The sequence below is a fragment of the Centruroides sculpturatus genome, unplaced genomic scaffold, assembly GCF_000671375.1.
Source record: "Centruroides sculpturatus isolate CEXI.00-Female unplaced genomic scaffold, Cexi_2.0 scaffold623, whole genome shotgun sequence".
NCBI lineage: Eukaryota > Metazoa > Arthropoda > Arachnida > Scorpiones > Buthidae > Centruroides > Centruroides sculpturatus.
The window spans coordinates 271,873-296,535 of NW_019384836.1; the positions used below are offsets into that span (position 1 = coordinate 271,873).

General features: G+C 30.4%; 2 protein-coding genes across 2 annotated transcripts; one reads left to right on the top strand and one right to left on the bottom strand.

Moving 5' to 3' along the window:
- Window positions 1–769: 769 nt before the first annotated feature.
- Window positions 770–11,411, top strand: LOC111630213 (gastrula zinc finger protein XlCGF57.1-like). The gene is made up of 2 exons (XM_023374282.1): window positions 770–1,166; window positions 10,825–11,411. Exons 1-2 carry the CDS (start codon window positions 891–893, stop codon window positions 11,050–11,052), a joined length of 504 nt encoding a protein of 167 aa, XP_023230050.1. The 5' UTR covers window positions 770–890; the 3' UTR covers window positions 11,053–11,411.
- A 3,006-nt stretch (window positions 11,412–14,417) lies between these two features.
- LOC111630221 (anaphase-promoting complex subunit 10-like) lies at window positions 14,418–22,906 on the bottom strand. Its single transcript, XM_023374291.1, has 3 exons — window positions 22,663–22,906; window positions 20,203–20,365; window positions 14,418–15,051 (listed from the first exon to the last, which is right to left on the bottom strand). The coding sequence occupies exons 1-3, from the start codon at window positions 22,778–22,780 to the stop codon at window positions 14,766–14,768; spliced, it is 567 nt and encodes a 188-aa protein (XP_023230059.1). The 5' UTR covers window positions 22,781–22,906; the 3' UTR covers window positions 14,418–14,765.
- Between the last annotated feature and the right edge of the window lie 1,757 nt (window positions 22,907–24,663).

Genomic DNA, 24,663 nt, shown 5'->3' on the forward strand with positions numbered 1-24,663 from the left:
CTGTACAATATACACATTGAATATGAATTTGTCTGATATTTAATTAAAATAGTTCTATTTTTCCATTTAGCAAATCTTCACCTTGCAAATACAAAAACTAAAAACGAGAAGAACGAAGTTCAATCTTGCAAGACTGAAATCCACGATTCACTCTTAAGAAATTGTATTTTACACGTTCCAAAGTTAGCAGTTCCTCTTATCGAGAAGTTATAAGGAAAGTATACTTTAAATAAGTCTTTAAAACACAATTTTTCATTTAATAATAGCAATGATTAAGACTATATATAATACCTTCTAATATTAAATTTATTATTAATTATTATTAAAATATTAAAAGCAATGTAAAATTAAAATTTTATGCAATTTATTTCATGTATGTTGTTATTACTTTCAGTTGTTCTTTGCACAAAACAGTTTTGAAGAAAATATTTTCCAAGTTTATAAGAAAAATTGAATGTTAGTTACACTGCTTTACTTACATCAGTGATCTTCGTTTCAAAAGAAGAAAAAAGTGTACTGCAAAGATAGAAAAAGAAAATTCATGAAGACAAATACATTTAAAAAATATTTCACAGAAATTGTTTAGGCTACTTTAATATGTCATCCCTGATTAGCTGTTCTTGAAAATATTAATAGCATAATATATTTATAAACTAATATTATCATCTCTAAAATTATTTTTGTGTGTGTTTTGATACAGAAATGTTCTTTTAAATATAACAATGATTATTGAATTAAATATTATTAATGATTTAATTATTGTTTTTATGTAAGAAACTTTTTATTATATCGATAAAATATTTATAAAAAGTATTTTAATTGCAGGAAAAAAAAACCAAAAGAAATTTTTATGTAAACACTGTAAGAAGAACTTTACAACTAAACAAATTATGCAAATTCATGAAAGAATTCATACAGGAGAAAAGCCCTACAGTTGTGATGAGTGTAAACAGAAGTTCACAACTAAACAAAATATGGAAAATCATAAAAGAACCCATACAGGAGAAAAGCGTTACACTTGTGATGAGTGTAAACAGAAGTTTACACAAAAGGCACACTTAATTACACACCTCCGAAAACACACAGGAGAAAAGCCTTACAGTTGTCACGAGTGTAAAAAGGAGTTTGCAAGAAAGTCAAACTTAATTAGACACCTTCGGATCCATAACAGACGAAACTAACGTAAATATTAATTATGACCAGCGAAATTCGTTTGAAACTATGATCCAAAAATGCATTAGAATATACGCACTTTGAAATTTTGAAGGAATATTATTTTTAATTTCTATTGATGTAAAATGATCGAAAGACGTAAGCAAAACTGGTTTTAGATGAAAATTTATGTTTTTCTAATTTCTAAAAAGTTTCAACTAAAAATCATCTCGATATTCATATTGAAATGTAGCTCTTTTCGAATTTTATAATTATATTTCAAATGGTAACAGCTCTGTATCTCGATATTTTTAAATAAAGTTTAATATTTTCTGAAATTTTGAAATTGCAATTTTCTGTTTGAACAAACTTCTACATAAACAGAGTTTATGTGGAAGTTTGTTCAAAACAGATTTCGTTATTTTTTAATCACATTATTACAACTTCATGAGAAGCTTAGTGGTAGGAGGATCCGGTAAACTATAATCAACCTTCACCTTGGTCAGTAAGCCACGTCATTTCAATTTAAAAATTTTTTCCAGAATGGAGTTAGACAACCCACATGATTCGATTGTTATCTAGAAAAATATGATGCACAGAAGCAAGACGCTACTAAAATCGAGAGCATATATTTTATTATAACTAAACTTATTATTAAACTTTATTAAACTTTATTATTAAACTTTATTAAACTTTATTATTATATACTAAAAATACGTTCGATTTCCTGCAAAAACGCAAGAAACTGCATCTAAAATAGTGCAAGTGCCAATCGTTGAATTTAGAAACGTACCCATTAACAAAAAAAAATTTATTTTATGTCTTTAACTATACGAAAGCAAGAGATCAAGTGTAGTAGTTTTTACAATAGTTGAGTCACGCCACCCTTTCAACACTTAATTTTAGTAAGGGTAGGGTGTTATTTTTTAGCACTAAAATCGTTTTATACTTTTTATACATTATAAAATGGCAAAAAGCTTCATTTTTAGGGTAGGGATGAATTTTATGAAGAAAATTATAAATGCTAATAACGAGTAAAATCCTCATTAAGTTCGACCCTACTGGAGGTATGACACAAGACCACCCTTTTTCTCTTTATTCGGTCGACTTTTATCTACCGAAATTGAATGGCATCAATGCCATAATACGCAAACCTTTATGAAAATTTCAAAAATTTTCTACAGAAAGTATAGGAGTTATTAAATTAAGCATCAAAGCGAGTGAACAAAGTACTATCCCCCACTGAAGCTTGCGCGTTTATCGTTGTTTATGGTACTGTCAACTTCGAGGAACTCGTTATACGTTATACAAAATGGAATTTAGTGAGTCTGGTTTAAAATATCATTATTAGAAAAAGTTTAAATAGGAGTATTAAAGCAAGCAACACATAAAGGACGACAACAGCATTGACGAAAAAATTAAAGTATTTATATTATTACCGACGTATCTCAAAAATAACAGTTTTTTTTTTTTAAATTGATGTCCTCAATATCAATACATATTGTTCTATCAGAGGCAGTATACGTAGCGTATTTAGTCGAAATACGAGCTACAGTATATATACGGTATAATAACGAGGTTGAGGCCGAAGTTTTAAACGCGAAAACGTGTACTGCGGACGTTCAGCGCCGCTTTCTTGCAAGCCTAGAAGTTTGGCAATGTCGAGAATGATTTCACTCACTTTTCAAACGACATTGTCAAACGTCCAGGCTTACAGGAAAGCGGCACTGAACGTCTGCTGTACACATTTTCACGTTTAAAATTTTGACTTCAACACCGCTATTATTTACTTTTTCGGCTATAAAAATCTCATTCTAATTCAATTCTAAATTGCAAACAGATTGGATAGGAAACTTTAAATGGCGCACAAAAATTGCGACGAAACGTGAATTCTCGTACGTTCATTATTTATTAATGTATGAAAAACGACGTAGACAGAAGAACGAGAAAGTAAAATGAAACTTGCTACGAAAGGAAAAGTGTACGAAGGTCGGTTTAGGCAGAGTTTGAATGTCGAGTTTCGAAGTGGCTAGCGATTTGCTAGACACTTCAAGGGGTGCGAGATGTGTTGATATTATTCCATTTATAATATCATTTATAATCTAAGGATCAATAAAAATTGATATAGAAATTTGTTTGCTTTGTTGTTACCGAGTAGGTGTAATTTTTCGAACAGTTTTGCTTTTCCTCAATAAATGATTTATAAAAAAATTAACACCGAAACTGCCACAACACTGTATGATCATAAACCACGTCATAAATGACAAAATACCGAAAATCTCACACTTTAATTTTGGGCGAATTTTGGGCCGGTTGTACTGTACAACCTGTAAATTTTACTAGTTGATGGAATCGGAATAATTGAAATTAGGTTTGGAACCAAGTATTGATAATGCGTTTAAATTTCCTTTAAAATTAGGATTACAACCAATCCATAGTGTGTGCAGTTTATGTTCAAAAACTTTAAAATATACTATCGAAGTGATAGAAATTCGAGTTTGTTAAGATGTAGCAATTGTGAAAGGAAGTATTCAGATTATGATAGAACCTTTAAGGACAAATGTGGCAAAATTTCATGGGTGGAATTTTGTAGTTCGTATGGCATTACCTTTGTTTGGAATGCACGTCAACAAATTCGGCTACTGCTGCAGCCTGCAGGTATTTCAAGAAGGTAGGCATCGATTGGTCAAACCACATACGTTTAGTGATGCTTATAGCTATGAATAACATGACCTCGTTTAAAATCGGAGGTCCTAATAAAACCGTCGAAGTAGACGAAACAGTAATATGCAAACGCAAATACGAAATAGGGCGTATACTGAAATCTACAAAATTGGTCGTAGAAGAGAATAGTTGCTTCATTTGTCAAGTGAACGACAGATCTGAAACCACGCTGAATTGGGTTGTGTCTAAATTTGTAAATTCTGGTAGTCTAGCTATAACCGATGAATGAAAGAGATATAATCACATAGATGACATTGAAGAAATAGATATTGAACATAGAACAGTTAATCATTCAATAAACTTCGTAAACCCGAAAACGGGCGGTCATACTCAAAACATTCAAAGGTTATCTGGTTATTTAAAACATAAAAAAACAATTTACTAAAGCATTACACGGATGATCTCTCGGACTCATACATGTATTCCTTTATGTATAAGAAGTTCATGAAATGGCCAGCTAGAAACCTCGGAGAAAGACTTCAAATATTCGTAAAACACTTGAATATGACATATCCGGGTACCGAAAAACACCTTAATGGATAGAACCAAAGTGTGTTCCCGCCGCACCCGTTCCAAAAAAAAAAAAAAAGAAAAAAAAGCCCAAAAAAAAAAAAAAATGACTAATAAGACAAAGAAAAGAACGTCCACAGGTGCTGAGAAATCGACTTCGTCAGGGAAGAAACGTAGGAGAGGAAAAAAAAGATCACAAAAATTGAGTAATAATTTCAATACAGTAATATCCCGACTTACGCTATTTTCAAATCTTGTCGATTCGTCTTTTGTTTCAGCGCCACGCACTCTTGATTACTCACTCCACCCACACTATTGTTCAGCTTACATGTTCCGACGTATCATGCAGAATCGACACATAGCTACAATTTATTTTGTGTTATTTATTTCTGTGTTTCTTATTTCTACGAAGACTTGAGAGACTCTATGTGGTGATTTCTCGTAACCGTGAACGAATCAAAAGACGAGATAAGATTAACGAGAACATTTATTAGCTTACACACATCTGACTTGGATTTTATACAAATTCCGTAATTACACCCCGACTTACGCGAATTCCACTTACGCGGTTATCGCTCGGTCTCACCTATTACGTAAGTTCGGGGTATTACCGTAATCTACTAGAATAAGTTATGTTAGTTTAGGACACGTGACCGCTCCGCTCGAACCATCGGTTATCGCGCAGTCTCTAGAAGAGTTCGAAATGGCGACCGAAAATTCTGCGATTTTGGCACCATAGGTAAAAATAACCCGTTTTTGTTCAGGAATTTATTCCTGGAAAAGATTTAGACCCTGTGTATGATAGAAAAAGACAATTCAGTAGAGCATCGATTATCCGACTAAATTGGGGACTCGGGTTGGTCGGATAACTAAAAAGAATAAAAAAAATACATTATTAGTATAGTATATTAGTATATCCCATGTAATTAGTATATCGCTATTAACCAACTTCGCGTTGAATTTTCATCGATGTTAAAAATTATTTTTAAATTATTTTATTGCTCACAAAACAACCACTCATAATTAGAAAATTAAGACTCCTTTAAATACTGGCCGCCCTTCAATGGTCGAGCCGTTGATGCCAACTAAAATTTAACAAAAATAATATTAAAGTAGCCAAGACATAGCCAAATATTTTAGCGCCACATCGCTAGCGGACATTTGAAATTTGCCGACTAGAACGGTCGGTTAACCGATGTGACGGTTACTCGGTGGTCGGATAAGCAATGCTCTACTGTAGAATTTCTCGGCTATGTCATCAAACACAGAACAAACTAATACTATTTTTGTTTTTTTTTAGGTTCAAGAACTCGGGAATAAAGAAAAATAGAATTTATCTTTTTGAATAAATGAAGATGAAGAAAAAAGAAGGAACTTCGGAATAAACTGAGCTAAAATTACAGCGAAAGAGTCTTTACAAGCAAGGTAAAAAGGCACCAACTCGAAATTCTTTTGTATTAACGATTTTTTTACATCCATAATTCTAATCCTTAGCGCTAACGGTTAGACACAGTCATGAAAAGAAAGTTTACTTAAACATTTGTAATGTAGAAATAAACGTTTTATTTCAATAATTGATATTTTATAGATTTAATATTCACTTAACAATAAGAATATCGGCCCGTAAAATCCGATAGATATTGACATTTTATTCAGACTTAATCGAATTCATTTACTTTTTTTATAGTGTGATTAATCAATTTATGTAGAATTAGATGTCATGTTATTCAAAGTAATTGAAATTGTTATTAACGGAGACCGTTGTAATTTATATTTTAAGGCTTATCACACAGCAATCATGTATACAATTATTTAAAATTGTAATAAATTTTCTAATTAGCAAAGTGTAAAAAATTGTTTTGAAATACTCGATTGCTGTGTTTGGTAAGACCTAAAATATAAACAAAAATACGTCGAATAATAATGTAAGGGCAAGAAACAGAGTTATTATTATTAAATGTGGTCATATTGTTTATTTAAAATTATCGAATACGTTGAAATTAAATCAATTTATTTGAATAAAAATAAGTTTAAATTAGATAACGGTTGAAGCTAACGGTTCTTTCGATCGTTACTTCCTATTGGATAATACAACCTCACGTGGTCACGAAGAAAACATTTTTAAACACGTTTCTAATAAAGTGACACCGATGCGGCTATTTTTTTAAATTTTAAATTTTAAATTTAATAAAGTAACTTAAAATAATACGCCATTTGCAAACATATTTAATTTATAAATTTTATTTCTAGACGTTACCTTTTGGCTTAGATTATTTAGGCCTATACTCTAGTTTTATATACAATGTATAAGCGTTATCTAAAAGTCATCTGTTATTAGTGACGCTCGCCTCTTCAATTTCAACCTCGTGTAGTTCTGATCTTGTTAATAGTTCGAGGTCATCATTAAATGTAGACTTCATGACGTCATAGAAAAAGTGTGTGTTAGGCTGTGAGCTATACTCCGCGTTTCTTTATGCAGCGCTCGAGAAGCGCTTCACAGCGAACACACTGAAACTGGTTTCTAAATGGCCAACACTCATCGTGATGTCATTTCTCTACACTCTCGCTGCATAAAGAAACGCGGGGATACGGAATATGTCAGAATAGTGTTTTATTTTTTTGATAATTATTCAAAGTGATACCTTTTTATAGTTTAAAAAAGGCATTTTACTCGTACTTTTAGTAATTACTTTTCCGGCTGTTATATATAACAGAGGAAAACTTGTGGCGATCGGTCAAGAAATGACCCTTCCAAGATTTTTACTTTTTGGACTCGGGATTTTAAAACTTCGAGAAATACAAATAATTTTTTTCACTTTGTTCGAAGCTTAATAACTCTTGTGCCTATTGTCGAAAATTTCTGAAATTTTGTAATGAGGTTTGTGCATTACGGGGATTAAAGCTGCTAAATTTTGTCCGTTACAGGAAGTGAAGAGATAAACGGATATCGTGTCATATCTCGAGTAGGGTCTCACTTAATGACGATTTTACTAGTAATTAGCATTTCCAATATTTTATAATACGTAGCCTACTCTCAAAATTAAGTTATTTGCCATTTTATAATAAGTTAATACATATAAATGTTTCATTCTTTAAAGCCGAATTATAATTACCATAAACTTCGATCAGTACCCGACAGAGGTAATTTGCTCACCATTGTGGTTCTTTAAACATGACTGTCGGTAGCGTTAGGGCTGTCCGTAAATGACGTCCACACTGGAACGGAGGGAGGGGGTTATTACAAGTCGGACAAAGTCAAACATCGGAAAAGAAAGGGGTTGAACTTTAATGGAGGTTCGTTTTATTTCATTAAATTTTATTTAGTTTATGCGGTTTTTTTTATTCATACAGTGAGAAAAGTTTTGCGAAGATTTGAGTTTTGTTCGACATTCAAAGAGGGGTACGGAAACTTGGACAAACTGGGTGGGACAATGAGGGAGAGGAAGTAAAAAATTGAAGAAAATGCGGAAGTAATTTGCGCACAGCTCCTTTTATGAGGTCCGGCCCGGGCTCCATAAACCACGAGGCGCAAGTGGGGTCTAACTATAAAACTTCACTCTTCACTAACAGCTATATAAAAACGACCCAGTTATGATTGCAAATGGAAGTACTTGTTTTTAAATACTAAATCTATGATATAAAAATTAGAGGCCCGGAAAAATTTGTACGGTGTTCTGAAGTCTCGCAATTAGGGTTATTAGTTATACTGCATTCAAATACTGATATTCGCTTCACTGATTACGCCCCTTGGGGATTGCGCTTCTAATAACAATTTTAGGCAATTCTACGTAACAATGGCAATGGAACAGATCACAATTATTTCAATTTATAATTTAGTTACACCGAAAGATTGAATATTTCAATATCTTGTTCGATTGTCTTTTCTTTCCAGCACAGTGTTCAATCCGTTATGCAGATATCGTCTATTGATAGTTTTTCTGTGATGTTCATCAATTTTTTTATGATTGCTGTTCAAACGTGCTTTTCACTTTATTTCTGTTACTAATCTTATGTCTCTGAATTTTTCAATTTAATTTATTCTAAAAACATTCGATTAGATTTAGGATTAACCTCTGTCTGTGAATCAATCATTTTTTGGCAAGAGCACAGCAGCAACATTATAATTTTCCACGCATATTTTATCATTAAACATACGCTTTCCATTTCCATAGACTATCATTTATGCACAAACCATAACACTTCCTTCTCCATGTTTAAGGAAAAGTGTATAGAATTGTGCCAAATAGAAATTGTGCCAATTGTTATTCTATTCACAGGTCGATGAACAGAACCAAAAATGTTAAATTTGCTGTCGAATGAAAATATTACATGCTTTAACGACTCATAATCTTTTATTCTCTGTTTCATATTGTAGGTAGTTAGTCAATGTAAACGTCTACAATAACAATTCCAATTTAAACTTATTTTTTACATTCTGTATAGATATTTTTCGTATAGACATCCTTTTAAAAGAATTTGTATAAAATTCACGAACTACAATTCATCATATAAATTCATTGGTATTTTAGTAAATGTTTATCTGTAAATATCCTGTAATTTAAAAAAGTAGAATTTATATAAGTTTTAAATGATTTAGCGCAGAAAATAGAAATTTTAATCACAGTATAATATACACATTGAATATGAATTTGTCTGATATTTAATTAATATCGTTTTATTTTTCCATTTAGTTAATCTTCCCCTGCAAATACAAAAACAAACTAAAAACGCGAAAAACTAAGTTAAAAACTAAAAATACGTAACCAACACTTTATTACTCGCTGAGAGATTTTTATTAAAACAAACGTTTTCGATCCATTCAACGGATCCTCATCAGGCTAAGTGGAATACAGTAGAGCGTCGTTTGTTTGAATCAATTGGAACTGGGGTTGTTCGGGAAAAAAACGATATTTCGGATAACCGATTATGTACGAAAAAATATATTAATTTGTCCCATGTTGAAATTTTTCTCCGTTGCGTGTCGCTCCCCGTTGAATATTCGTCGATGTTAAGCCTAACGAAGACTATTGTATCGTTAAAAATTATTTATTTTTTATTTTGTACGAACAAAATAAATATATGGAAAAATATAAAAACAATAAAAAATTGTACTTCAGATGTTAATTTAGTATCAAAAACGTTAAATATTTGAGTAGCCCAAGACATAGCCAAAGATTGCAGCGCTACAGCACTGGCGAAAATTTAAATTTGCCGACTGGAATTCTTTCAGATTATTGACTTTCGGATAAACGACGCTCTACTATATTAATACTGTCTATCCTAACTAAATATAGTTTCCTTTACATTATACTTGAGTTCATGCACCTCTTGCAAGTTTTTAACGGCATACTTCCAAGCCTAGGGAAGACCCTCTGCGTCCCTTGCGTTAATGTATTTTTCTTTAATTAAGCCGTTCTTGCCAAAGTTGACAGTGTATCTGCTTTAGGGTTATCGCTTCATCCCATCGAACCAAGGAACCTTCTGCTTGCGCCATCTGGGCCAATACGGTTGTATTGGATCCTTTTCTAATATCATACCTGTGTTCTCTGATCCTTACACCTAGGTTTCTAGTAGTATATCGGTTTTTAGTATTTTTGAATTTTGTACTTGTTGTTCCATTTATGAAATATTCCATTTAGCCTGATGATGATCTATTGAATGGATCGACAACGTATGTTTTAATAAAAATCTCTCAGCGAGTGATAAGGTGTTGTTTACGTATTTTTTTTATTTTCTGCTGGGTACGATTGTGGTTTATATTGAACTAAGTTCAATCTTGCAAGAATGAAATCCACGATTCACTCTTAAGAAATTGTATTTTACACGTTTGAAAATTATCAGTTTCTCTTATCGAGAAGTTATGAGGAAAGTATACTTTAAATAAGTCTTTAAAACACAATTTTTCATTTAATAATAGCAATGATTAAGAATATCTATAATACATTCTAATATTAAATTTATTATTAATTATTATTAATATTAAAAATCATGTAAAATTAAAATTTTATGCAATTTCATGTATGTTCTTATTAATTTCAGTTATTCTTTGCACAAAACACAGTATTGAAGAAAATATTTTCCAAGTTTATAAGAAAAATTGAATGTTAGATAAACTGCTTTACTTACATCAGTTCCCTTCGTTTCAAAAGAAGAAAAAGATCTACTGCAAAGATAGGAAAAGAAAATTCATGAAGACATAAAGACATTTAAAAAATATTTTACAGAAATTGTTTAGGCTACTTTAATATGTCATCCCTAATTAGCTGTTGTTGAAAATATTAATAGCATAATATTTTTATAAACGAATATTATTATCTCTAAAATTATTTTTGTGTGTGTTTTGATACAGAAATGTTTTTTTTAAATATAATAATGATTATTAAATTAAATATTATTAATGATTTAATTACTGGTTTTATTTAAGAAATTTTTTATTATATCGATAAAATATTATTTATAGAAAATATTTTAATTGCAGGAAAAAGGAACCAAAAGAAATTTTCATGTAAACACTGTAAGAAGAACTTTAAAACTAAACAAAGTTTGCAAAATCATGAAAGAATCCATACAGGAGAAAAGCCTTACACTTGTGATGTGTGTAAACAGAAGTTCACACAAAAGGCAAATTTAATTAGACATCTTTCGATCCAGAATAAACAAAAGTAACATTGAACGTTAATTATGATCAGCGAAATTCGTTTGAAACCACGATCCAAAAATACATTATAATATTCTTACTTAGAAATTTTGAAGGAATATTATTTTTAATTTGTATTGATGTAGAATGATCGAAAGACATAAGCAAAACTGGTTTTAAATGAAAATTTGTTTTTCTAATTTCTAAGAAGTTTCAACTAAAAATCATCTCAATATTCATATTCAAATGTAGCTCTTTTCGAATTTTATAATTATATTTCAAACGGTAACAGCTCTGTATTACGATATTTTTAAACAAAATTTGATATTTTTTGAAATTTTGAATTTGCAATTTTCTGTTTGAACATAGAAAACAGGCTTCATTTAAAAGTTTGTTTAAAACAGAATTCGTTATTTTTAATCACATTATTACAACTTCATATTAATACTTGAACTCTTAATATATAATTAAAATGTCTTTATGTAAAACTTTTTTGAATAAAAAGTTGTTGCATTGATACTTGCTTGTATTAATTATAGTTAAAGTTAATTTATTCGATCAGTAATTAGGAGAGTGCATATTTAGCTGTAATTTATAATACAGGAAATCCTCGTATATTCGAACATTATGAGCACGTCCAAAATTTGCCTTATTTTTTGACAGATAAACATTGTCGTGTTTTAGTAATTTTTTTTCTTTATAACCCATTTTTTATATCTGATACGAAAACATTTTGTGCAATAAATCAATTTAAATTTTTTGGATTGCAATTTAAAAACATCGTAGACAAATAAATTCTCACTGTTCTCTATCTTAATCTTGAAAACGGTGTCAGATACTATAGATCCAAGTCAAGACCAGATATGAGAAGCTTAGTGGCAGAAGAATCCCATAAACTATAATCGGATTCTTCTTCACGTCATTTTAATTGAAAAATTTTATCCACAACGAAGTCAGTCAGACGACCAGCAGGAGTCGATTGTTATCTGGAAAAATATGATGCACAGCAACAAGACGCTACTAAAATCGAGAGCATATATTTTAAATTGATTAAAAATTGCAACTAGACATTGTGACAATAATTTTTGCTTGTCTTTATTAATTAATATATTAGCAAATGAGCCCGGCGTTGATCGGGCAAAAAGTAACGATAGCAAAAATTAAGAATATTAGATTATAGCAGGTCTTATCCATTTTCGCCAGATGCAAGAATTAGGTTCTTCCTTTTCGGAGAATGACTGGAGAATTTTAGATGAATCTGAAAATATGTTCGGTTTCCTGCAAAAACGCAAAAAACCGCATCTAAAATAGTGCAGGAGTCAATCGTTCAATATAGAAACAACCCATCATTAACAAGAAATTTATTTAACATCTAACTATCGGAAAGGGGCCGTAAATAAATTACGTAAGGTATTTTGGGTGGGTGGGGGGGGGTCAAGGATTTCTTACTCGTGTAAGGGGGTAATAGATCTCGTCTTACATAATATTCTTATTTTTATTTTTTGATCTCGTTGAGTGGTGGAGTTTTGAATTTGGCATCAATATGGCCGTTTCTATTAAGAACGCTCGTTGTACAGGTACTGAAGCCATCTCGTGTGACGTGATAAAATAATAAATGCGTAGAGCGTGAGTTTGCTAGCGTTTTTTCGTGGGAGAAAGGCCGTGTGGTGGTTTTTCTCTCTCTCTTTTTTTTTTATATCTGAAAAAAGTATATTGAATGAAATTATGTATTAATTCTGTATAAATGTTGTTAGTGTATCATAAAATTAAATGCATACCAATATTGGATCCACATATGCAATAAGGAGTCAACCAACATTTTCTTGTAAGATGATATTTTGTGATATTCTGAATCAAAGTAAAAAATGTTGGTTGATTCCTTATGGCATATGCTCACAGCATAATTCATTTTCTGTAATGAATTATTAATTCGATATAACAATACAATAAATATCAAAAGTAACTTTTTAATTGCTAGATGTATTTTGATAGATAAGAAATGCAATATTTACCAATTGAACATTAAGAGAGTGATATTTTTTTCTTTTAACATATATATGTTCTGGATAATTAATATCCTCCACAGGTGGTGATACAATTGCTAAATGACAACAATCAATTGCCCCTATTACACCGCGGAAAGTGTATTTTTCATAAAATCTAAAATGAAGAATGTACAATTTATTATTATTATTATTAAGAATGCCACAATATTGTTAATTCACTTACTGCTGTTTCAATTGTGCATGATCTTGTATATTGAATGGCATTTACTGACTTCTGGCTAATACTTAGAGTAAAATCTTGGCCTATTCCTAACTGGTAGGAACCACAGACAAAAAAATCTTACAGCTGCCAAAACCTAACGACTAACGAACAGTAATAGAATACATGATAAATAAAACAGAATCAAACTTATTTATAAATGCTAGCAATAATTCATTCAGAATAAAAAATACTATTACACAATACTCTTAATATAAATTTAAAAAAATACATTAAGATTTTAATTCTAAAAGTTTTAATTATTTTACTAAAATTAACAATGTTTACAATTTATAGTATGCAGTTTTTACTCGTGCAATTATTACTAGAGGAAGATATTTTAAATATGCATATTGTAATATCATTTAAACTTAATAATTGATTATTTAGCACATTCATATATCTTTATTGTATTATAATAAATTAAACTTACTCTAGTTTGAACACTTAATGCCGATCTTCTAGTCTGTTCTTTCAGTGTCGGTCGAAGTATATTTATTAAATTTGATGCCACTTCCTTCGAAAGCCTAAATAATCTTCTAAAATGTTCTTCGTAAAGATCAAAGGCATCTACTCGTGGTCGAAAAATTCGTTGCCTTCTCAAACAACATCTTTCGGCTCTTTCTAACTCTTCGATAGCAATAAGAATTGCGTATCCGTCAGCCATTTTCACTTTCGTGTAGCGATCTCACATGCTCGACTCAACGTGAGTAGCAACACGCATGGTGAGATAGGAAAGCACGTGAGTTAGAACTCGAGACTACCAATTAGACGTCAGTGTGTGAGATGGTACCACGTGACACCTTCAACACGTTGGGAGTTGTAACACAAAAAACTCGAGACTAAGGCCCAGGAGAGAAAAAAAAAAAAGATCACTAACATTGAGTAATAATTTCAATACAGTAATACCCCGACTTACGCGATTTTCAAATCTCGTCGATTCGTCTTTTGTTTGAGCGCCACGCACTCTTGATTACTCACTCCACTCACACTATTGTTCAGCTTACATGTTCGGACGTATCGTGAGGAATCGGCACATAGCTACAATTTATTTTGTGTTATTTATTTCTGTGTTTCTTATTTCTACGGAGACTTGAGAGACTCTATGTGGTGATTTCTTGTAAACCTTGGTATATAGTTAATCGGTAAAATCACGCAACTTCCTATCTGAACTGGAAGTTACCTGGTTTTTTAATATAAAAAGTTAAAATAAAATCCCGTAACAGATGATGCTACACACAATTTTAATTTTCTTGCCTGGAAAGTTTCTCCTAGCCATCATCAGCGATCAAATTCTTCCGCTCGCCCCCTTATTCCCATTTTTAATTCGCTACAACTGATTCAATTTCTACTAAAATATTAATATTGTTTGTGAATTTCAAATATCCTAAAATTAAGTAACCAAAAGTGATTCTTTATAAAAACTTTATTATTGTTTTTATTTTGCAGAAAATTGATTTGTTTACATAGTTTATACTTATCTGATACAACTATATGAAGAACATTCAACACTAGAAAATGGAGGAAGTTTCAAAGCAGACATACAAACATTTTGAACTGGAGAATGAACTTTTATTTGGCGCATGTGTGTGTCACGTCCATTTTGATGATTTGATAAAACTGCAATTTGAACTAAAAAAGTCCTAATAGGTTTATCGTTAGAATCACGTAACAATATGAGAACCCAGCCACTTGGCTCATTTAATTCCACTACTTCTACTTCTTGAAGATCATGAAAGTGACTTCCGGCTCTAATTGATATCCTGTTTTAAAATTAATCCATATGAAAATTTTCTAAGCAAAAATAAAAATATACACATTGTACTATTACTTTTCTTCTTTATAAAAATACATATAAAATATAATGTTTGCCATACAGATACTGTTCTGATGCATATTAATATCTGTTGAAATTTTTTTAAAAGTTATCATTAATACATAGCAGGGTTATAATTAACACAATTCTATTGAAATTCATATAAAATCTATATCTATATAAGTTAAAGATGTAAGAATTCACAAGTAAGGTGTACACAGTACAGTATGTGTTTGAAAAATGTTACTTTATTTTTTAAAAATTACAATATATATATATTGTGTGCCTAATTCAAGTAATTCAAAATTATGCTCATACAAATCACACCCCAATTCAGCAACTTCTCAATAATAAAACAATATGCATTGCATTAAATTATTATCCAGCATATCATCTTTAAATTTTAAGGCACTTGCTGAAGAAAATACTTATGTATTTCCTGGAACATCATGCTAGAAACCACAACTCTACACCAAGAAAAAGAAACAGATGATGTGTCTTTATATTACAAATCAAACAATACAGCTAAGTTTGAATAGAACTGTTTACTTGGTTGATACTATGCTTCCTGATTTGTGTGTACACATAAATCAGGAAACAGACATTTGTTACATCATGCATAGCATAAATGCCAATGGATGATTGAATATAATGCCTTCATTAGCATATGTTTCTTTGTTTTAATTCCTCATATTGTGACAGCAAAAGGATGTATATGTGTGTTTGAATGCTGAATCTATTTTTATTTGTGCTGTTTCAACCATGCTTATTTCACTATGATCATTATTTGGTCTGCAGCATGGTTAACAAATCGTTCAAAAAAGTCATTTATCTTTAATTAATTATAATGTGAATTAATTTTTGCCATTTAGTGAATTTACAAGGTGCCCATCTTCCTGAAATGCAAAACTAGTGTAAATTAAAAACCTGTATGTAATATCGTATTTACTCATGTATAAGACTATCTCGCATATAGGACAAGGTGTAACTTTAAAGATCAAAATAAAGAAAATTAGATTTATTAATACAATTCTAATTTTATTTTGTTTAATCAAAATAAAATATCAAATGCATGTAAATGCACACATTGTCCTGCAAAAATTATAGGCATTTAAATTTTAAGAAAAAATCTTGTAAAATTGACAACATAATTTGTTCATGTAAAGCCTGAACAATTGGGAACCATTTTTGCCAGTTCTTAACAGTCGAATCCACTCTCTGTCAATTACACTTATGAGTTTCTCTGAATTTGGATTTCCGAATAATCATCTGTTTTTTTTTATGTGGGAATGGGTTGAAACTTATAACGGGCTCCCATATGATTTTGGAATTTCAATTTAAAATTAAATTCAAAATCTTTGCTTTTCCTATTGTTATTCATATTTACTCCTGACAATACACAAGAACAATTAAAACGACCCAAATAAAATACTTTTGTTTTTAAACACCAGGGGGTGAGCATCCAGTAAAAAGTGCCAATACACAGTTCACAAAAGTTATTGCAAAAATGCAAAGAATCCTTTGCTCATGCGTATAGGATGACCTAGGTTTTTGAAGCAGTGAAAAATAAATAAAAACCTTATCTTATATGCAAGTAAATATGGTTTATTCAACAACATTCTCATTTATAACTAAATAACAATAACTAAAATTATATACAGAATTTTACATTCAAATACATTCTATATTAGTTAATTCTAAATTTTTATCAAAAGACCCATAAAAAAAGGCTGAGACTCAGGTTAAAATTTAGTGTTTTTGAATACTTTAACAACAGATGAAAAACTATATGTATCAATGTGGTTGAAGATGATTATAGTTGCAATAATGAAAAATTCAAAAAAGATAAGTACGGGTATCTTCATATAATACAGCACTTCTACAACACGATTCAAAAATTAAAAATATCCCTCATACAACACAGTTGGGAAATCCTCAATAAAAATTTCACAATCTTTAAGTGTAAACTACGTTATTCTATTTTTTTTTTTTATTCAAGTAAGCATGTGCGTTGTCTGAAATTTGCCAACAGATTTTACAATTTTGAAATTTTTAATTTGTTTTGTACCTTTCATTAGGTTTACTTTAATTAATGAAAACTGATAAGCTAGGACAAGGAAAAAAAATTTACTATCAACCAGGTGTCATTGTCGTTGCTTTCAGACTTTAACACTTAAGACTGTCATTGTGTTTTGTTTTTATACATTAATTTTCATATTTAGTAAAGTTTATTTAAACATTTTTAGGTAAGTGTTATTAAACTTTTTTTAATCATTTGTAAAAATGACAAATAAAATACAGCAGTATCTCAGTACTTGAAATGTTCCCAACTCGAACAATTTGGTATTCAAGCACAAATGCTAAGGAGGGGGGAAAAAATCACTCATTACTTGACTGAACAAATGAGACCCACCAAAATAAATTTTCAATTAATAACATATTTTTATTTTGTCATATATAAAAAATTTTTATGGTAAAAATTAAAAATAATGAAGATGTTGCTGATATTTCTGATCAAGAACAAAAAAGCTCAGAAGAGAACAATACTTTGTAAAAATAAAATGCCCTCATTTAACTAAAATTAATATTAAACAGTACTTTTAATTGTGCTTGTTAGTTAATTGATTGGAAATAAAGTATCGATTTTTTTAATAAACATATTTCTCTTAGTAATGAAAAAGAATAGTATACTTTTGCTAACTTCTGAAACGTAACCCTATGTTTTACATTAAATACTTTGTTTGATACAGCATGGATTCGCATAACATGGCACTTTTTCGGAACATATCTACCATGCTATATGAGGGATACCTGTACTTTCAGTTTTGATAGTGATGAAATGCTATTCTGACATTACAGTTGCAAAAAGTATATTTTAAATTATTATCTAGAGGTAGAAATCAGAGTAGGACCTGAAATTTGGGTGCTTGGTCTTTAACTCCACAGCCCTGCTCTAGTCATAAAACCATGTTTACAAACTTGTAAGACCAATCTTATCATATAGTGTTTTCTTCAGAATTTCTATTTCTTCATCTAGGTGGCAGCTTCTGCAAAAGATTTGTTTCTTCTGAGACAAGTCCTATATCTTCTTTCTTATAAGAAGATATAGGATTTACCTTCCTTTCTTTTCTCCCGCTTTATTCTTTATTCTCTATACAACTTACTGAATTTCCTTTCAGATATGCAGTACAGATATAGTGTGATTACCTTATTCCTGTTTGTTGAATGCCACCAAGATTCATCATATGTCTTGCAAACATCGCCATGAAAATGTGCTCATTTACAATGCCTGACAGACATTCAACATCTTAAAATAACTGATTTTTACTAGTGATGGGACAATTAATCAGAATCAGGAAAACTGGGCATTTTTTGGGTATCAGAATTAAGCAAATCTTGTCACGATTTCCAATTCTTAAAATGATTCTTCCACATTTAACAAGAAAATTAATTATTTGTTTCAGTTGAAGATTAAAAATTTTTAAAGTCACTAATTATTAGTTTTATTGCAAACTTTCACATTGACAAAGCACAGAGTACATGACACCCCATACACAAGATAATGTCTGTTATGGCAAACTTTTCTTTTGTGTAGTTAAAAAGATGAAAGATTGCAATTGGTTGGTACTAATTGTCCTCATTTTAGGGAAGATAGGGTGACATTACAGTTGCCACCCAGCTAGCATTGAATCAGCTTGACCATCAATTTCAAATCAAGGCTGATGATCAACAAAAATATTTAAGTGCAGGCAAAATAATTTAAAGTATAAACAAAATCATATTTTAATTGAAACAATATTATATAAAATTATTTTTTATATTTAGTATGATTACTTATAATAAATGCTTGAACACCTTAGTCCTTTAAATAAATTAAATATTTTTTTCACCAATACAAAGTGTTGCTGAAAAAAGTATTCAATTTATTTAAAAGAAAGTTTTTGACCGCTTTTCATAGGTCTGCATTAGATTTAACAAGATTCAAACTGTCTTCTTAAACAGTTCAAATCTTCTTGTTAAAGCTATGCAAGGTCATGAAAACAGGTCAAAAACTTTTATTTAAATAAATTAAAATGTTGCTGAAAAAGTTATTTAAGGTGTTGTTAAAGCTAAATTAGTTTCAGCTTATACAGAAATGTTTTTGTTATGATTTACAGATGATACTGTGAATCATAACAAATGTGATTTGCAAAATTCTCAGTAAATATAATTGTTTGCAATAAGTTTACTGACATTTTAAGTTTTAAAAATTGATTTTTTTAAGATAAGACAGTCCAGATATTCATCACTCAAGTGGATGAATTCAAAAATTGGTTAACTTGTGTTGATGATGATATTTGTTTGTCATGTTGCATCATTTGCTGAACCTAATTTAGTGTTAAATATGATAGAATTAAAGCATTTACATGGCATGCTGATTGCAGAAAGCATTAAAATAAAAAACGCCTCCTTATATACCTTCCCCTTCTTCCCAGTCATTGCATCAGCCAACAAAGCAGTTTACAAAAATGGCAACCCTAAGTGATATGATTGGATAGTTCATTGATTAAAAGGGAATTAGCTGTAATTTCTTTGATGGTAGTGTTACAATATTAACTTTATCTGAAATAAGATTATAAATTTGTTTTCTGGTACACAATAAAAGTATGCATATCCACATATGCATGGAGAATTTTTGAGTTTCTTTTGAAAGATTGATTCTGGATTTCCCAATTGTTTTCCATTCTCAAGCTCTTTGATGTTTATTAATTAATGAATGTACTATGTTTGTCATGTAAATCAAGTTTCCTAAACAAAAATAAACTTTCAGAAACTATTCAAAAGAATCAGAATAGGGAAAATTTTGGTATTGTCCCATCACTAATTTTAACATAACTTTAACTGACCATTTTTAAAAAACCTGACATTTAATATAAATATAAATTAAATATTTTTTTCACCAATGCAAAGTGTTACTGAAAAGAGTATTCAATTTATTTAAAGGAAAATTTTTGACCCCTTTTCATACCTGACTTATCTAACCCAGTAGACAATAGACACCCTGTATATTATTCTCTTTAAAAAGTTATAAAATATCATTAAAATTAATTAAATATACCTGTTTGGTGTATAACTTTCATCCAATTTGTAATCAGCATAAATGCAAACATCTTGAATAGTTGTTTTTCGACGAAATTGAACATTGACTAAATGTGGTTGTGGTCCATCAGATTGCCAATATGTTTCCAAACAATTATCTCTTAATTGTTCAACACCAAAACCTAATAAAACAAATTATTTATATAAATTTTTATTTTTATTTTATTTATATAAACTATATTTTACAAAATAAAGATAATTGTATATCGGATTTATCATTCAAAATATAATAAAGCTAACAAAAGTTTGACTTCTTGAGAGTCAAGTCAAATCAAAGCCAAGTAGAATTCATTTTTGTTTTGATCTGACCCTTATAAACTCAATGTATTTAGGTCTCTAAGTCAAAATGGTGAGTGTGCATTTAACTAACTTGAAATTCAGGGTTCCAATGAATTTATTTTATGTCTAATTTTGTGTTCTTTCTGATGCAGTGTCACATTCAGCCATAGTCAAATGTACCAGCAATTTGAACACAGTTACACAAACTTGACAGATATTGATTGGCAAGGAAGGCCATCAATGCTAATCATGGATGATGATGTGATGATGTTTGTTGAAATGATTCATAACTATCACAGAGTGATTGTCTCAGAGATTGCACAGGAGTTAGGTATTTCCAACATCCATTTTCATTATTGTAAATTGTGTTCAAGATAGATTCCTTGTTCATTGACATCTGAACATGAAAGGAAAAAGGTTTTAGTCTTCTCTAGACTTTGTTCAACAGTATTCTGTAGAAGGCAATGATTTCTTAAGCTTCATGATTACAGGCAACAAAACATGGGTGCATTATTTCACCCCAGAAATGAAGAGAGCAACAGCTGAATGGTAACACATACATCATTGCCTATTCAGATAAAGTTCAAACTTACATCACCAGCAGGAAAGGTCATGGCCATTGTCTTCTTCAACTGTAAAGGAGTTGTTTACATGGAGTTCATGCAAAACCATTAATGCTGAATCATACCGCCAAACTGAATCTTTGTGCAAGGTCATCAAAAACAAGAGGCATGGCAAGTTAAACAAAGTCATTGTTCCCATTCACAATTCAATGCCACACAAGGTACAATGCAAGCTTTACTACAAAGTTTTGGACAGTAGATATGGCTGCATCTGCTGTATAGTCCAGATCTGTTGCTTTATGACTTTAATGTGTTCAGCAAGCTGAAATATTATCTAGGTGTCAATGATTTGCTAACAACGAACAGGTGCAAACAGTAGTCCTATGATGACTCCATGACCAAAGAGTGTATTTCTATTGTCAGGGAATTCAACATTTAGTTTCATGTTCAGACAAATGTTTACAGAAACTGGAGAATCGTGTGGAGAAATAGTATAAAGTATCTGTGCCACATTCTATTGTAAAGTGCAATAAAATTTTTTGACATACAATAGGCATAATATACTCATTAATTATATAATATACTCAATATGTGTAATTTACTTTTTGAATCTCCTTTGTACATATCAAATACTGAATGAAATATAATGTTACAATTACTTTCATAGTAATTACAGATTATAAGAGTAAGGAAGAAAAATGATAAATAGCAAGAATTACTTAGCAGATTTAATGGTCATTATAAAAAATTTGAATTCATTCATTAAAACTTTAGTTATCAATTTTTAGATATAATGCATTAATTATGCAATCGTACTTAAATGATCTTATTATTATTTTTATTCTTTAATTAATTATCTATCAAGTAAATTTTGTTTGTATATTTATCATCTCTACTATTTTCCTAAGATAAATATACCTTATATATCGAAAATATTCCAAAATACATACTAACAATCTATTATTTTTGTTATTGAATGTCATTTGAATATACAATTATTAATTGGTTATGCATTTCCAGGCAGTAATCTTGTCAATATTTGAAATTCTATTTTCTTTCTCCAGATATCATTCAATGCTAATATGTTAGATTTAATATATTTGATAGAATGTAGCAAAAAAATTGCTTTAAATTATGTTATATGAAAATAAATTTTTAAATTTTATGATGATAATCATGTGATCTTCAGAACCTTAGGGCTCATCCAGGGCATTAAATTTACAACAAAAATTATCTACACTCAAGTGTACTAGTAAAACAAAGTATATATTGTCATTTTTAAAAAAGTCTATTGTATTCATTTTTAAATAAATTTATTTAAAAATTTTAAAAATTGGTATGCTTTTATTTGTAATCATTTTTACTATGGGTTTTATACAAATCAAATTTAATGTAAAAGACAGTGGGGCTAAAGAAAATGAGTTTATAATTGATTTCTTTATAGTAATGATGATTTATTTTGTAAGTAATTATTGCTTGTTTAGTATAGTTGACTAAATTCATTAAAATTTTATTATATTTATAAATTGATAACTTCATTCAAGAAAAATCTGAAAATAGCTTAAATTCTACGTCACCTGGTTTGCAAGACGACAACGACCAAACAGCTTGGCATCCCACTTCCCTTACTTTTCCTTCTCGTTCTTCTTTTTGAGGATCAACACTTTCCCCAGTTCTTACATTAACATTAGCCATAATTTATCTATATCACGTCAACTCTAGTTTTTAGATACAAAAATCAAAAGATTACAAAATACCCTCTCTTTTTGTTGAATTTTTTCCAGCGCATGTTTACGTGTGTTCAATATTTCATTTGTAGTGGATAAATTTCAAATTTAAATAGCGCCCTCTAATTAGTTGTTAAATTTTAAAATTTATTAAATTCGTTTTATTATTATTTTTAAAAAATGAAGTTAATTATAATGTTTCAATGTTTAATCGTTTAATTATTATTTTAACATATTTTTGTTTCAGATCTGCGGACACTAAGAGAGTTATTATTTCTAGGGTTGCCAACTATCCCACATTGTGCGGCTGTCATGCATTTTCAATGAAATCCCGCAACACGCGAAGACATGTGAAAATTCCGCAGAATATTTTTAAACGATACTATTTTAAAAATTTATAAAAGCATATTCATTAAAAAATAAAATACGTGTAATTGTAATTTTTTTAAAAACTCTTTCCGCCTTGTATGCACTAAGAGGACCTCTTTTAGAAAACTCATTATGGGTTAGGTCAGGCCCACAATAGGTGAGGGACGGAGCCAGACCACCCTCGAAAAGACCCGTCCGGAATCGATACCGGGTTTCCCAGAACGATATGCTGCCACCTTGACCGCTCGGCCATTCGGCCTCTATTATTTTTTACCTCTTTATATACATATACTAGCTGTTACCCGCGTCTTCGCCCGCGGGGATTTTGCAAGCAAACCCCATTTGTATTCAGTATTTCAACGACCATAGTAATTGTTATATAACACCTACCGCCGAGAATGGTGAGAATTGCTGAGAATCAAACGAACTATTTTCAATTTTATCAATTTTCTGGAACGTTTACAATCGTTCTATAATCGAACCAATATGCAATAACAAATTCAAATTTAGAACGGTTCGAACATTTGGTTAAAAAATCGAAATATATAAAAAAATATTTATAACAATGTCTGAAATGTTATCAATTTAATACCCCTAAGTACTCAATGAAGACTAGACGTAATTAAAAACAAAGGAAGCCGTAGAAGCCGTTCTTCAGGTTAAGCCTTAATGCTCTCCTTCTCTTCCTCGTGGGGGAATTTCGAAAAATCCTTTCTTAGTGTACGTTTTTACGACATAATCTACTAAAACGCAGTTAAAAACAAAAAACCGCATCTAAAATAGTACAGTAGAAGCCGTTCTTCAGGTTAAGCCTTAATCCTCTCTCTCTCCCCCCGCGGGGGATTTCCAAAAATCCCTTAGTGTGTATTTTCATGACGTACAGTACTCTGTGTACCAAATTTCACCTCTAGGTTCAGCGGTTTGCTCTGGGCGAAGATGAATCAGCCAATCAATCAGGACAAGTAATTTTATATACAGTATTTAGATAACCATGTAAATTTATCCTATTTTAATAAAAGGTTTTCAATCTGGACAATGGACACGTGATAGATCGACAAGCGAAGTTTGCTTAATCAATCACTGATCACGTAAAACATTGTTGAAGGATCTGCTGATATTTTTTCATGCATTTATTGTTCCATCGATAGAATGCAGTGCTGACAACCTTTAACACTCATGAGCCCATTACCATAATGCTTGCTGAGAACTTGGTTGTACAATTTAGGCACTCAATTTTTTTTTTTTTTTTTTTTTTTGGATTACCTTATTACTTCCGATAAAAATCGAAATCTTGACTTCATTGCTGAAAATTATGCTGTTCCGCTGCTGCCACACCCATTTTAAATGTTCTTTTATCCACTTAAAGTGTCTAATGAGAAAAAATTTACTAAAATGGTTTTTCTTTAGCTTGAAAAGAAAAATCCCTCGTTGACACTAACCGTTACATTCTCGTGTTGACATATTGAATTATTTTACTTGATA

Excerpts from the sequence above, each read along its gene's own strand:
- LOC111630213 (XM_023374282.1), top strand. The coding sequence starts at position 891 with ATGCAAATTCATGAAAGAATTCATACAGGAGAAAAGCCCTACAGTTGT. Across the intron at positions 1,167-10,824 it reads TTAGACACCTTCGGATCCAT|ATCGATAAAATATTATTTAT; the intron begins AACAGACGAAAC and ends ATTTTTTATTAT.
- LOC111630221 (XM_023374291.1), bottom strand. The coding sequence starts at position 22,780 with ATGGCTAATGTTAATGTAAGAACTGGGGAAAGTGTTGATCCTCAAAAA. Across the intron at positions 20,366-22,662 it reads GTTGTCGTCTTGCAAACCAG|GTTTTGGTGTTGAACAATTA; the intron begins GTGACGTAGAAT and ends TTGTTTTATTAG. Across the intron at positions 15,052-20,202 it reads GAAAGTTATACACCAAACAG|GATATCAATTAGAGCCGGAA; the intron begins GTATATTTAATT and ends ATTTTAAAACAG.